General features: G+C 42.9%; 1 protein-coding gene and 1 long non-coding RNA gene across 3 annotated transcripts in view; one reads left to right on the forward strand and one right to left on the reverse strand.

The window, feature by feature from the left end:
- LOC311259336 overlaps positions 1 to 16,192 on the reverse strand; it is a 34,508-nt gene that overhangs the window by 15,739 nt on the left and 2,577 nt on the right. The window contains exon 4 of one of the 2 annotated variants that reach the window (XR_014622853.1): positions 14,190 to 14,496. The exons of the other annotated variant lie outside the window; for it this stretch is intronic. This is a non-coding gene — a long non-coding RNA (uncharacterized lncRNA). Of the gene's footprint in view, positions 1 to 14,189; positions 14,497 to 16,192 lie in introns of those variants that run through there. 2 annotated transcript variants of the gene reach the window in all.
- crabp2a (cellular retinoic acid binding protein 2, a) lies at positions 509 to 8,736 on the forward strand. The gene is made up of 4 exons (XM_084357157.1): positions 509 to 957; positions 5,679 to 5,857; positions 6,473 to 6,589; positions 8,074 to 8,736. Exons 1-4 carry the CDS (start codon positions 876 to 878, stop codon positions 8,122 to 8,124), a joined length of 429 nt encoding a protein of 142 aa, XP_084213283.1. The 5' UTR covers positions 509 to 875; the 3' UTR covers positions 8,125 to 8,736.

The following is a 16,192-nucleotide window of genomic DNA, read 5'->3' on the forward strand; positions in this document are numbered from 1 at the left end:
GCACAGGAGGCTGGGGTGAACTTGGCCTCTCTGTCCCTCTCTCTCTCTCTCTCTCTCTCTCTCACACACACACACACACACACACACACACACAAGCTCTGCCATCCATTCACTCTGCCAGTCTGGCAGTTGACTGGTTCTTCCTTCGCACTGCCCTGCCAAGACGACATGTTCTGTCAACAGACCGGCCGAGCCGACATCCTCCCTGTTTTGCAAGAATAATGTTCACCGCGTTTGTAAGTCTTTCATTCAACCATGCCAGTGATGACGGTATCACAAGTGGCAAAACGCATCTTACACCTCAGCATTGTATATAATAATAATAATAATAATAATAATAATAATAATAATAATAAATCAAGTCTGCAGAAGTCTCTCCAGAGCGCACAGGACCATTAGGGCGCGGTCACCCTGGATGAATCAAGTTATGCGCGTGGATGAGAAGCGTCTCCAAACGCTGGCTGCGTGGGCAAGTGCACACGCTGCCTTACAGGGGCGTGGTCAGGCCGAGGCGCTGTGGATCTGTGCGTTTAATGTACTGGGCTGCGGGGCGTGTCCGCATTGAAAGGGGCGTGTGCATCCCCACACAAGTATCTTTGCGCTCTGTGCCATTCATTTGTAGCGCAGCCGCTTCTAACGCGCACTGGCACTTAGGTGAGACAAGAGCTCTGTCAGTCGGTCACTCATCCCGGGGAGAGGACAGCAGTAACTGGACAGGCAGAATCAAACCACCCGGCGCGCCCACACACCCAGACCAGACTCAGAGGCGGCAGTTGGAGCACTTTTGACGCACGACGCGCAGGGACAGCAGCGCACCGACCAAACTTGGACCTGACAGTTCACCTATTAAACCTCCGAAACACCTGCAGCCGAATATGGAGCGCAAAATCCCCAATTTCGCCGGCACCTGGGATATGAAGAGTTCTGAAAACTTTGATGAACTCTTGAAAAAGTTGGGTGAGTGATAAAAATGATGACACAAATGCGGCTTGACTCATTTTTTTTGCGGTTTCATGTGACGCTCTTATTTCTGTGCGTACTGACACAGATCTGATGTGTCAGCTCAAACTGGAGCTTTCTCAGCACATTATAGGTCAAATCTTCCTATGTGTCCGCGCACCAGCGAGGATCACCCCTCTGTGCCGCATGGGTGGGGGGTCTTTGTCATTCTGCAGAACCCAAAATTCAACGCTTGGCCCCCAGCCAGCCTCACCCCTTCTCCTCTCCTCTCTCCCTTTGGCCTCGCCTGTAAACACAATAGAGACAAGCGGCGGCACATCTGTCTGTGTCACAGCCTCCGATTGTGTGTGTGTGTGTGTGTGTGTGTGTGTGTGTGTGTGTGTGTGTGTGCGCGTGTTGCAGAGTGACCGTTATGGCGCTATACAGTGCAGGACAGCCACATTATCTGAAGTGACAGTCGGGGAAAACGACAAACACCTGCTGCTGAGATTCAAACAGCTTTTTCATTCACATCACTGGCGCATTTGGAGTCCGGGCAGGCGTCATGGTGTGCGTGTGTACGTGCGCGTGCGCGCGCAGAGTCGTCTGTCGTTAGTAGCCAATTCCCATTAGATGACTTGCCAGTGCACACCTGGAATTCATATCATCGCGTAAGGGCGCACGGAGAGATGAGTGCACCGAACAACGCCACCTTTTGTCGCTCTCTCTCTCTCTCTCTCTCTCTCTCTCTCTTTCTCTCTCACACTCACTCACACACACACACACACACACACACACAACCACACAGATACAGTCTACTGAATATAAAGGTCATATGCAATGGCGCTATTGTTCTGACAAAAGATGCGAGAGGACGAGTTCCAACTTTCTTGTCAGACCGACGCTCCAATTAGCGTTTAATGGGTCCATGTGCTTGTGCGTGAGGCAGAAAGTGTGTGTGCGCGTGTGTGGGGAGGCTATATCAATGGGAAAGCTGGCAACGTGATGATATGGCACCGTGCGCAATAATCAGTGCAGGTTGGTGCCACAGAGATGTGAGATGTAAGATGAGTATTCATGGAGGAGGAATTGCAACAGGAATGCAGGTTAAACTCCACGCACACTCAGAGAGAGAGAGACTATAATTCCTATAATTTCCCTCTGCATTGGCATGACTGACAGAGAGGAATGGCCCTCGTCTCAATGGGGGCCAAAGCGCAGCTGTATGCAGCCTGTCAGCACCCGGTGCCCTCCTCCTTCCCTCCATCCTCTCTTCCTTTCCTCACTCCTGTTCTCCTCCCCTCTTCCCTCGTCTCCCCCATGTCCCAAACGCTTCCTCTGCCCTCTGCTCTTTGACCTCCAACCCTGACCGTCTATCTATCTATCTATCTATCTATCTATCTATCTATCTATCTGTGAGTCCACATGTGGCCGGGTCGGTGTGACTTTTAAGATTTTGGTCACAGGTTTGCAAAAGTCTGTTCAGGTAACTTTCTGACTTCTAACAACTAGCAGTTACTTGAGAAGCCACAGCCCCCTCTGTGGATCCCAAATGGTCCACAGGCCAGCACTTGACTCCTGTGTCTGAGCCAGCAGACTGAGGAGACTCAGAGGTCAGTCGGTGTCTGCAGGTCAGTTTGTTGCCTGAAATAATCCAAACTTTTAGGAAGGAGACTCTTCTTTTCTTAAGTAGCATTATTTTTTCAACTATGGTTCCTAGAGCTATACAGACATGTTTGCAGTGATGTATTGTTAAACCAAACTCAGTTTTTCACTCTGAAAGGCTGATATTATTCTGATGTAGAGTCATTACATACACATAATGGGAAGCGGGGCCAAATTTACTTCACTTTTTTTGTTAATTTGTCTTTTTAAGTTGTGTTTTAAACTAAAGCCACACAGTGATCCATTGATTGATGGTTTACCCACCTTTAGGGTTGCAACTAATGAGAAATTACAGTATAAACTAATCAGTCAATTTTTTAAACTGCTAAATCACTTGGGAATAACAAATGGGAATAATATAAAACAGAGAAAAGCTGTAAATCCTCACATTTTTAAAAACTAGAACAAGCAGACATGTTTTGCCTCATAGTGTTGTAAAAAGTATCCAGAAGGCATACCTCAGTAAAAGTAAAGATATTGTGTTAAAATGTGATTTTGACAAAGGTGAAATTCACCCATACGTATAGTAGTTGAGTAAAAGTCTAAGATTAAGTGTACTTGCAACCACATTACTATATGCAATGGTAGAAGAAGTACTTATATCCTTTATTCGAATACGATTTGCAATCACACAGAGTGAAAATAATCAATACGTACATAAATATAGTTCAGTCTCAGATTATTCCAAATGTAATCAGGTAACTGTTGTGATGCACTGACATTGTTAATGTTGGATCTGTCTGAGTTTAAGCTAACTTTAACTTATTTACACTGTTGTGTTGGGTGTTTTGGATGTAAATTTTCTATCTGCAGTATCACTGGTAACAATACCTGTCAGATACTGTAAACGTAGTGCAGTAAAAAGTACATTCCCCACAAAATGTTGTAGATTATGAGTGTAATGTAGCATAAAAAATGAGTTCATGAGCTTAAATTCTACACCTGACCGCATGTCTGTGAAACTGTCACCGAACACATAAAAATCAAAAAAGTAATTAATCAGACAATGCCTCGGGTACGATGTACAGTCCCCTGCAAGCGGTTAAATTATGAATAAGACTATTCATTGATTAATATGATGCCTCCAGGAGAGAAAGCCGCTGCTGCCAAAGGGTGAAAATGTTTCCTGTTTCCTGCATGATGTCGTTTAACACAATGCAATTTGCACATAATCCAAGTGCACACACTGAGACGATGACAAAGCACACACAGCACAGCATGTGTGTGCAGCACATACATTCAGTTTGCAGCCTGGGCATCCTGATGCATGCTGAATGACTGTGCATTTCGGCGAGTGTGTATATTTACCCTTGGTGACAGGTGGGAATGTGTGAGAGGTGAGAAGTGCGAAACCCAACTCGACGGCAGATACACACTGGACGACGTACACACACTTCCCCTCGCACTTGGACAGAGATCTTCACACACCACACACAGACCGCTGCCCCCACCACCACCACCACCTTTTTCCTCTCTCCTCCCACCAAATCGGTCTGCACCTCATTCGCTCTCTTTTCCCACGCTGTATCATCAGTCTCGCTGCAACATGCTATGGGAATATGAGTGTGCGTCTCTCTCTGTGTTGTAGAGAGGAAAATGATGCCAATTCCACTGCAAAAAGTACAAATCACCACATGTCTGCGTGTTTGAGTCTGTGTGTGGGCGAAGATGATTACGTGTGAAGGGGAATACAGATGTGCTGTCATATGGCCTCATTGATTCCTCCTGTCATCATTATTGGACAGAGCTGTGCAATGCTAGGCTGCTCCTTTTACCCTGAGTGTGCAGGAGAACCCTGAACAAGCAGCAACACCACACCACTCAAACACACACACACACACACACACACACACACACACACACACACACACACACAGGGCCTAAGGATAATTTTGTGCATAATTTGGTAAAAAGTGGTTTAATTTGCTTTGCTCCTTAGGGCTGAATCCTATAAACCAACACTGTGTGACGCAAAAAAGATGTGTCCTATTAACCTGAGTTTACCCCTTGTGGATGTGCACTGATAACATGGGAATATTCAAAGTTTGTACAAAAGCAGGTATTAAGTTTGTTGCCCTTCATATGAAATTTAAAGATACAATATGTATGAATTCTGCATTAAAATGTCTAAAAACAGCCACAACTTTTTTAAATATTTTACTGAATTGTGTGCTTACATTATCCAAAATGTTTCCAACAATGTTCTAACCAGAGAAATCCACAAGTTTACTCATGGTTGTGGTGTGTTTCATTGGTGGGCCTGTTGCTACTCGGCGAACGGGACTAAACTTGACAGTATTAAAACTTTAAAACATTACCTCGTCTGTGAACATTTGCACATCAGATATAATTTCATCAGCAGTGGTGGTTGTTTAATGGTTTATTGAACACAGACAAAGCGGCCATTTGTGTTTATTCAGGTTGCAGTGTTTATACACGCCAAACAGCCGGATTACTTCACTGTGCATTAGCCATAAACTAAAGTTAGTGAGGAGCTGCACACAACCAATTCAGCACTCACCAAAGACTCCAGTTTTGTCTCCTCTAACTTCATGAAGTAAAATAACATTTCCCCTTCAGCATCAGTCACCAGTCAACATTACAGTACACCTCCACGGATCGCTGCTGCAGTCAGGTTGATAAACTGGAGTGAAGATAAATACACATTTTAATTCGAAAAGTTAAAAAGTAATCTCCCAGCTTTCCTCCCACAGGTAAACGGTTGCAGATCTGAGCAAAATCGATGTGATTCTGGGTGTTTACTCTCCACAGGGTCAGGCTCTGCAGCCGACTCTCGAACCGACTCTATTGTTTTGTTTTGATAGAGAGGTTACATATTGTACTTTTAAAGCAAGAGAACTATCTTTCTCCAGAAGGTTGTCAAGTACTGATGCTTTGGGCTGGCATCTGACCTGAGCTGCCGACCCAAAGCGTTTTTGACAATTTTGGGAAAAGACTCAACAATCAACTATCTTTCTCCAGGGTGTTATGTCTTTTTGCATTGAATCTCCTCTTATATACAGTCTTTCTAGTTTTGTTAATATACCCTCATCTTATGTGTGTGTGTTTTTCAGGTGTGAACAAGATGCTGCGTATGATCGCGGTGACGGCAGCCTCCAAGCCGCTGGTGGAGATCTCACAGGACGGAGAGACGTTGTCCATTAAAACCTCGACCACAGTCCGCACCACCCACATCACCTTCACTGTGGGACAGGAGTTTAATGAGGCCACGGTAGATGGACGTCCCTGCACGGTACTTAACACATGAACACAAACATACTCCTGAATGCTCTTTCACTTCTACATTCTCCGCACTTTCACATACACAAACACACACGCAGAAGAAATGGGTCTAAGGGGAGGGAGCTGTCCAGATTACATCAATCTGTTTCATTTGGCTTTTCATCATATTTGGACTGATAGCATATCTTTACCCCTCCCTTGGTCTCTGAAGGCCTATCATGCTACACTATGCTCCTTCACACTCTTTACGACCCCTTTCAACTTCCCGTCTCTCCTCCATTCCCCCTTCTTGCCCTTTCCTACCCTCCGTCCCTCCCTTATTCTCCCCGTTGCTTTCCCCGTTTTCCCATAGATGGCCTCTGTTTGGCCGTCTCCAAAGCAAACACATGCAACCAGCCAGCAGTTCACTGTAGTAACGATGAGCGCATCACAAGTTATCACCTCTCAGTGATTACCGTGCTCCACCTTCTCATCTTCTCGTCTTCTCACTCCATTAGCCACTCTCATTGTCTCCCTTCCCCTCTCAACAACATTATGTATGTCTGCCCATAAACTCATCTACACATCCAACAACTAACATGAGGTATCTCATGTTTTTTCTTCTTCTCTCGTTCTCTGTCTTTAGAGTTTTCCACGTTGGGAAACCGACAGTAAGATCAGCTGTGAGCAGATTCTGCAGAAAGGAGAAGGGCCAAAGACGTCCTGGACCCGAGAGATCACCAATGATGGCAAGCTGATCCTGGTAAGGCACACCAACTATCCATCACGCCAGAGTTTATCAGACCCAACAACGCTATACGATAGGTTACAGAGCACAGACTACAGGGCCACTTTGTTGTACATATGGGGGATCAGTCAAGTCTTAACCATAACTACCTGTAGTGTTGAGTCAAATCAGATCAACCTGACTTTGACTTTAAATACTCATTACTTAAACTGGACTTGACTCGACTCGAATGTGAAAGTGAATCCTTGATCTTGGAAAGTAGCAGATAAGGTATTTTCAGTATAGGTCGTTATTGTTTAAGGTCTTTCTTCAGAAGTCATCATGTCATATTTTATTCAGCACAATGCTCAATAAACAGGAGTAAAAGTGTAATCCAGCCCGTTTTATTTATGAAGTAGCTCTTTTGAAAGGACAAACAAACCTAAGTGAACACACATGATTTTTTTGTTCAGCTGTATCTTACCACCCCAAAACTATACGATTCCACCCAAGCACTTTTTTGTAAGTAGCTGTTTTACAACTTTAAAAACACACAGTGACAAAATTCATGTACCTTTTGTTTGTTCTTGTAATTGTATTGTATGTATAAAATATATTATACCAAAACTATATTATAAATATAAGTATTGTTACTCCTAGTTTGTTACCTAAGTATAACATGATTGAAGTCCAGGTAAGGAAAAAATATTTGCATTGTAGTTTCCTCTATGGCATTTCCACTAACCTCCAGTCTTCCTCACTTGTACTGCCATTCTTGTACTGGTAGTCATGTATTTTATTGGTCTCCCATTTGTAAAACAAGATTGCGCTGTAATTTTCAGGCTATAATCTTAAGTGTTGCCTTTTGATTACGAATTATATAATTGTGCTTAGAGTACCATAACGCCAATCGAGTTCTTCTCCTGGCAGAAGTAGAAAGATTTTCTGTCGAGGTTGCGAATGTAAGTACAGGCCTCAACATGAAGTCAAACCAAGTGCACAACCAAAATCAAAACATAACCGGGCAAACGAATACTTATGATGCCGGTGATGCGTGCAGTGAAGGCTGATACTGAAACGCTAAACAGGTCTGGGTCGAATATGATTTCGATTCAGTTTTGTTCAGCTGCTGAGAGCCACCAACACCTGAGTGAATGATAACTGCTCCACAAACAGAACGGTTGTAAATAACAAACCCCGCCCAGCTGGCACTTCAGGTTGCCTCAAACTTTCAAAGTATTCCAAATAATTATTTAACCCACGTCTACCAGTAAACCAGTCCAACCAGAGCTGACACATGCGTCCTCCACAGTCCTCTCTGGAGTAAACTGTATAACGTATTTATGGTTGACGGCTGCATGAGGGTTGGCAGTGAGTACAAATCCAAAGCTCCTGATGTGCTTTTGGTAAATAATGTTGAAAGAGAATCAACATAAGCGACTTGTTCTGCAAAATACTTAACTGTTAATATCAATTCATATCAAACTGTGTTAAACAGCCACATTCTCCTCTCTTTTCAGACCATGCGAGCAGATGATGTGGTATGCACCAGAGTCTACGAGCGACAATGAACAAGAGCACTTCTCACTTTTCGTCCTTCCAGCGTCCCCTTCTCCTGCATCACCACTTGCATCACTACTCCTCCTTGTGGGAGATAGCAGTCTCTAGTTTAATTCCATTATCTCTGCTAGCTTCACTATGTAATATGTGTGGTAATTGTATCTAGTATGTCACACATCTATCGACACAAAGGTCTTAGCTCCTGAGATATCCGTCTGTCCCTCCAGCTCCATCAAACGTGGCCAGCTGGGTTTTAAACATGTATGTTTATTTTCCAGAGTGACAGCTCATTTATTTGGCATTGTATGTATGTGTGTGTTTGTGTGTGTGTGTGTGTGTGTGTGTGTGTGAGCGGCAGCAGAAGAGGTGTGAGACTATATTTGTAGATGTGTAAACCAATCTATGAGCTCTTCCAGTTTCAGGTCAGTTTTGATGTGTTCCCTTTCGCCCTGCCCCGCAACTTTCACCTTTTCTATCTCACGACGACATTTTATATTTATTACTACACTAGGAGTCTGATACAGTACTGCTAAAGTTTTTACTTTGTGTCTCTTTTATATGAAATGTGATCATAGGAAACAACACTTTCTATGGGAAAAACAATAAAGCACGATATTAACTCAGCTTGACGTCGATTCTTGGCCCTCCTGTGCTCAAAACCATTAGTGGCATAAAAGTATTTACCAGTGCATCTGTTTTATGGTTTGTGAGTCTAGCTGTGGAATATGTGCACATTAGATGGCTCCATCTTATTTTAGGCTTTCTGTCAGCTGTCTGCAACTAGAATAACTTGTCTGTCCCCTCCCTCCAAGTCTCTCTCTCTCGCTCCCTCTCAGTGTTTTTGTCTTTCCATCCCTTAAGCCCTTTTTTGTCTATCAATCATCTCTCCCTCGTTATTCCTCCTTCGCTGAAAATGTTTCCATTCGACTGTTTTTTCCTCTGTCTGCTCACTTTTATCACACATTTCATGCGGATCTGCTCATCCTGCAACTTTCCCTGGCATGTGAACCGTCACACAGAGAGCCAGCTGCCGGAATGCCACCATTAGACTCTGCTCTGTTTTATTTCCATTTCATCTGCCAGTTTGTTAAATTTGGTACCTATTTCTCTGGAAAGTCTTTAAAAGGCTGCTTGACTTAAAGGAAAAGTTCAACATTTAGAGAATATGTGGGGCAATTGCCTTTCTTGACAAGAGTTAGATGGCAGGACTGACGCTACCCTGATGTCTGTATAGTAAATGTGAAGCTAGAGCGAGCCACCAGTTAGCTTAGTTTATGACAAAGTCTGAAAACTGTACGAAGGTCAGAACCAGCACGTTCAAAGCTCCCTACTCAACATACAGTATGTTATATTTTGTTTGCTTTCAAACAACTGCTCAAGAAATAATCAGATGCATAGCACCCTGAAAAATGGCAAATTATTGTTTGCTAACCTTGTACAGAGCCGGGCTTTCTGTTTCCATTGGTTCCTGTACTCATGCTAAGCTACACTAACCGGCTGCTGGCTGTAGAAATGACCATACACACATTAGAGTGGCGTCAATCGTCTAAACTCTCTAACTCTCGGCAGGGAATCGAATGAGCACAATTTAGAAAATGTTGCAACCTGTTACGTGTGATGGTTTGTTACAAAGAACCATCTGAGAAATCGTCCTTGGAAACTGTTGGAAAGGGCAGGCAGGTTAAAAAAATACTTGGCAGGGGAGTGGATGCACCATCTGTCTATCACTGTCTATCAAAGATCAACAATAGCTGAGTGCTACCACCAGCAGAGCCAGTTTAAACAAACTCCTGCCAAAGCCGGTTGAGAGAAGAGTGAAGGCATCTTTGTCATCGAAAAGTTCAGATCTGACTGATGTTACAGCAGCATCTATGCTAACTTCGTTAGGAGATGCCATTTTTGTTTTCAAACGAACAGTCGCTTCACACTCTCGTCACATCTAAACCATGCCGGTAGATCTTGCAAATCCAACTTCTTCGTAAGGTTAAAAAAAGTTGAACTACTCCTTTTTATGTCATAATTTGGGGAACATCTGTTGTTATGGTAACCAATGAGGGTGATAAGGCAAACAAGGTCAACTTGGAACCGTTTTAGGTCAGACAACCTGACCAATCATCAAATGGTCAGAGAGTGGGCGTGTCTCCAACAGCAGGAAATGCCAATTGCATTACAGGGTACAGCTGATTGACAGCAGATGTGCTTAACAAGGAGTCGGCTGTTAGGGGACCTGGATATGAAAAAAAGGGGCTGGGGAGAAAGATGGATGACTCTGAGTTCACACACTCGTACACATATACAGTTATACAACAAGTAAAAACTAGATAGGGAGGGATTCCTGAGAGAGGAATTTAGTGATGCTAAAAGTCTTTTATTTCTTCTTACAAACTATCTCCTCTTTATTTCTCTTCTTGCCCTGCAGCTGTGTGGAGCTACAGTGTGACCTCAATAAAGTCCCCTCCTCTGCCTCCTTCCCTAATAAAAGGGGTAAATAACTACCCCTCCCTCACTGTTTATTACCCCCTGGGGCAGTAAAAGGCAGCTGTCTGGCCCCCTTCAAAACGCCCGGCCCTCCACCGGACCCCCGTAAAAAAAAAAACACACACACACACACACACACACACACACCATTCACATACCAAACTAAAAACACACATTCTGGGAACTCTTCACACATACCATCAAACACTCACACTGTACACGCAGCTCATAAAACCCAAAAGGTGAGTGGACAAACTGCCTGGTGCACAATAACCTGTGAAAAGACGGAAAAGGTCTGAAAAACAAAAACGTCTTTGCTGCCGACATCCCGACTGCATCATTATCCCTGCAGGTTGTTGGTTTTGCAGAAGTCATAACGAGGAACAGAAAACAGTTTGGCAACGTCTTAACCTCACTCCTACCCTGCCTGTAAGTCGAGGAAATAAACAAGCGCACCCTGCAGAAAGAGCAAACACACACCTTCACATGCATACCCATAAAATAAAAAACACCTGTATGATGAACGAGCATGCCCACACATAACTAACGCACTTCATCAGTCAGAATTAAGTGGAAATCCGATACCCTTTTAACATGTCTAACAAGGTAACTGTAGCTATCGAAAAGAGAGCCAAACGTTGGTGCTTGTGTGAGAGCAGGTTAGTTTAGGTGCCCAGGGGCCACGGCTGAGTCAGGCTCCAGTTTGACAGATGACTTATGCACAGGGTGGAGTGGAGTGTGTGTACATGTCTGCATACTTCAGAGTATGTCACAAAAGTCAAGACGAGTGATTTGTGATCTGGTTGAAGCAATTATTGCCACACGGGTCAAGTGAATTCTGGGTTAGATAGTAAAGATGTGGGAAGGGCTCGTGGAAAAAAATGCCCTGCAGGTGTCAGAGCGGGAGAGCACAGGCCCCCATATATTCATGATATGCCGTTGCACACACACACACACACAAATTCATAGAAAGAAGCATGCATGTGACAGTGTGATGACAGGTGAGTGTCATTAAACACTCTTGCATACTGTACTGTCTCTGTCCAGGATATTGATTTACACCCACACACACCTGCAAGCCTGCACCAACTTATACACACATCTAACGCTCACAAGCAGCGTGGTACAGTGCACCAATCTCCTGTGGCAAACGCAATTAGACCACCCAGGAACCTTTGAGGCCTCTTGTAAAACTTTGGTCAAGAATAGTACACATGAGGGCATACCACACACACACACACACTGCTAGACTTACATCGTCCAGTTTGAATGTTTACTGAAGAAAAAGTAGAAATAAGGAGTCATCCAAACCACACTGGCCCTCTTGAAGTGCATGTAAACACACAATTTCTTGGGTTTTAAATATGATCTTAAATTACCTAAAAATCCCCTTCTACTTCTGTCAAGATGCCACAGGAATGACATTAGAGAGCGGGGAAGGTATTCAACAAAGGTCAAGGGAAGAAATCAAGGCTATAACAGCACCTCTGCGCACTGAGCCACACAGGGGCACTCAAACCAACAACCTTCAAGAGCTCTTTAAAGTGTGGGCAGAGAATCCTTCCATCAGGGAAAATAAAATCAGAGAGGAGTGGAACGGAGAGGCATGGAGACGTTGAGTCAGAGAGGCTAGAGGAGGGGTGAGGTCAGGGCGAAAAGCTTCCTTTTAACCTCCTCGTCTAATTTCTTAAAGATGATTGATTCACTTACACAAAAAAGGGATTTATTTATGTACTTTGCTCAGATATCTGCAGACCCCGATCATCCCTGGTTTTCCCTGAGCATCATCATGCAAGACAATGGTGTTACAGTATACGAGAGGTAGGCTGCTGAATGAAGTCTTTGTAGAGACGAGGCATGTAATGATACAATCTGATTACAGACTCTGACAGTGACCTCTGGATAGTCGGAGGGAGATGATGGGAAGGCGGAAGATACTGTTTGAAGAAAGAGGCAGAGTGTGTGAGAAGTTAAACAGGGAAGATTTCTCTCATGAATTTGACTTTGTAATGATGTTCTCTCAGATTCACAAACTCTACTTGGCCAAAAGTATGTGACTGCCAAAATATTGTTCAACAAAGAAAGGTAACACAGTGCACTTTCAAACCCAGTTGGGTACAGATGCAGGACAAAAGCACCATACAAAAGGACCAGGATACAATTAATTGCAATCCAATACAACCATCATCAACATCAAGTTTATGTGTTCAGTTTTTGTTGACATTAGTAGAAACAGGTTGCAGTATTGAACTAATTATACTGACGTGTTTTAATTTTTTTGTTCTTCCTATTGACATACACGAGGGGGCAAAATATTAGAAACATCCCTGAATATGATGAAGACACACACTGCTATTTATTATGACCTCAATGGGAAATCATATGAATATATCAATATCAATTAACACCTGAATGAAAGTGTTAATAACAACTGTACATTATGGGTGTCCTAAAAGTAGACAGTTGTATTGGATTGCCTTAGATTGTATGGGTGATAACTACTTTTGTTGGATATATTGTCCCAAAATTAACTGCGATAAACGATATTATTCTCCCATATATAAAACACAATATAGAACGTACGAGCTATGAACTTTAAACACTAAAGAAAATCAAACATAAAATAATTCTGATTTATTTCTTATATTCATAATTTATATTTTACAAGATCACTTTAAAAACTTTTATTTATACAAGGAATATTTTTGTTGAACCTATTTTATACTCAATGTAGTGACATTTTTCAGTCAAGAGGGAGGGCAACACCTCTCCTACCCCCTGCAAGCTACGCCTATGACTGAAACTAGTAAACATCTTATTCCATAACTTCAGGGATTTGTATGCTGCTGTAACGGCCTCCACTCTTGGTTTGTTGGTGTGGGTTGATAAGGCCTGGCTCACAGTCTGGTCTTTGTCTTTGTTTAAACTCAGAAAACTGCAGGTACCTTGTTTTGTGTGTGCTTAAATAAGAAAAGGCCTCCCCCAAACCACTGCCATAAAAGTTGGAGGTATACTGTTGTCTAAAATATATCTGTATTATTTTTTACACAAATGAAGGTGGGGAGGTGCGTCCACATACTTTGTTCAAAAAGTGTAGCACGTACACATGTAGCCAGTGACATGATACTATATGTAGGGAAGCAGTAAGTGAGAAAGAGGGGGTGTGAAGAGAGAGATGCCCCGGAGGATCATCAGGCATGACAGGGTGATCAACTGTCAGAACTCCATGACTCATCCCTTTTTTTTTTTTTTATAAGATCAGCTGACTGTAAAGACACAGTCACACAGTCACACACACAGCTACACACACACGGACTTGTTCTGTTTAAATATATAAATAAAACATATCCTCCAAAGCTGTATAATAACACATAACTGAGTCTGCATTTCATGACTGCCATACATGAGGTTTAGCTTATCACCCTCTTTTTATTTTCTCTCCCTTCCTCACTCTCTGCATCTATTTCCTCTTCTGACCAGCTCCAGACGGCGGCCGAGCCAAAGCATACCAGAGACCAGCATGTCATAGCTGGACACAGTGTAGCGCTGGCCGAGGTGCGCTGTGGTGTCGTTTGATTGGTTGCAGAGGACTATAATTTGGGAAACAGGGGTGGAGGAAGCACACCTTGTAAAAAAACAAAAAAAACCTACTGGCTGCTGAACATGCACGCAAACTCACACAAACTGAAACGTGTGTGTGCATGAAAAGAAATCAAAAATCTGCTCTACACAAGTTGTTGTATGTGTGAGAGAGCAGTGTTTTCTGAAACAGCAAAGCCGTGCCCTCTTCGTGGGAATACATTAAGAGGGACTGCACACTGACAGAAAATCATCATGATAACCGCAGGTGGAAAATGTTGGCACGGCTCCTGTAAAACCAAACAGGAGTGACGTCGCAGGAGCACCTGGTGAAAGAAAGAAAACAGGCTCATCTACTAACACTAAACTGTTACTACCGTCTAACTTATCCGAAAATCACAGCTACTGTACTGCACTGATAATATGTGCCACAGTGGTGCTATGGTCTCCTGCGGCCCTCTGTCTATCCATCTACACAGCCAAGCTCTATGTCTGACGTTGATTTACTGATCGTCCAACGGAAAAAATATCCCATGGACATGCCAACTAATGTAGGACGCCCAGCAGTGGACATTCCTTCTGCTCCTAATCCTTAAATGTGTGTTTGCTTTGAAAGGGAAAAATCTAGACACTGAGCATTAGACGCCAGTTCAACTCTAGTCTCTGCTGTTGTCTCTGATATAATTCACATGCAGTTTCGAATGTTTTCTGGCAGTGCACTTGTCGATTTTACAGCAGAAATACATGATTGCGAATAAGGCTGGCTGATATTACATGTTAAAATAACATCTTGATATATTTATTGTGTATCGCGATACATCTCGATATTTTGAAATCTCTTTTAAAGCACTTCATAAGTGCTGGGACTGGGTGAGAAAATCAAATACCACAATATTTTTGCGGAAATACCTCGATATCTATGTCAATATTGCTACAATATTGTAGGGATCACTATTGGTAGGCTAGTTTCTCAAAATATTAACACAACGAGATTTTGGGATCATGAAGATAATAATCATCAGTAATGTGTAAACGTTGGTAAAGGTAAATATTAAGGCCCTGACACACCAAACTGACATCAAAGAACTAGCTGCGTCAAAGGCAGACAGTTGAGTCATCTCATGTCTCCTGCGTCTCGACTAAAAAAGCTTAATTTGAACACACCGCAAAGACTACAGCCGGCAGCCAAGGAGCTCGTTAATCTGTACCTGCATGAAAGGAAATCCCTCTCTGCTGATATGCAAACTGCTTTTATGATAAAGTAGCAATTTTGACACCACTCTCGCTAATATAGCCACCTCTAAGAGGCAGAGGAGAAAAATAAGAAGAAACCGGGCTAAATGGGTGAAATCATGGATACTACAGCCTCAAGGGCCTTTCTTTTTCGTTTTCCTTTTCTCTTCTCATGCACTGATCCACTTACGCGAACAGCCAATCAGAGTAATTTCTCTCTACGATTAAGCTACCGCCAATTCTTCATGCTGAATTGGCCAAAAATCCTCCAACAAGGGCTGTCCAGTACCAAATGGCATAGGACACACCATGCCAACTAGAGCCACTGATGCTCACTTACAGCCCTGACAATGTCCAATGGCCGACTGTCGGCCTTTAAAACAAATAGAACAGTCTGGTATGTTACAATACAAATACAAATACAATGATTATCCAAAATCTCCAAAGTCTCATATCATGATAATGATATAAGCTTCATTCATTGCCAAGCCCTAATCGCACATCCTAATATAATATGCACAACTGTTATCAAGCAATCATCCAAATTGCATCACAGGACTACTCTAAAACACTGAAGACTTATTAATCTTTACTTTTAAAGTCTGTGTAGAAAATCTAGAAGCATTAAGAGAACTTGTAAATGGATAGTCAATGTCAAATTTCTTTATGGGAACACAGAGAATAAAGCATGCTCTGTGCTCAGTATCCACTCTGCTGTGCAGCAGCAGTTTGTAAAGCCTATAAAAGTTATCTCCACTGCATTGATTCAAGTTGTGTTGTTACAGCAGC

Source organism: Pagrus pagrus (assembly GCF_965226575.1).
Source record: "Pagrus pagrus genome assembly, chromosome: 7".
Taxonomy (NCBI): Eukaryota; Metazoa; Chordata; class Actinopteri; order Spariformes; family Sparidae; genus Pagrus; species Pagrus pagrus.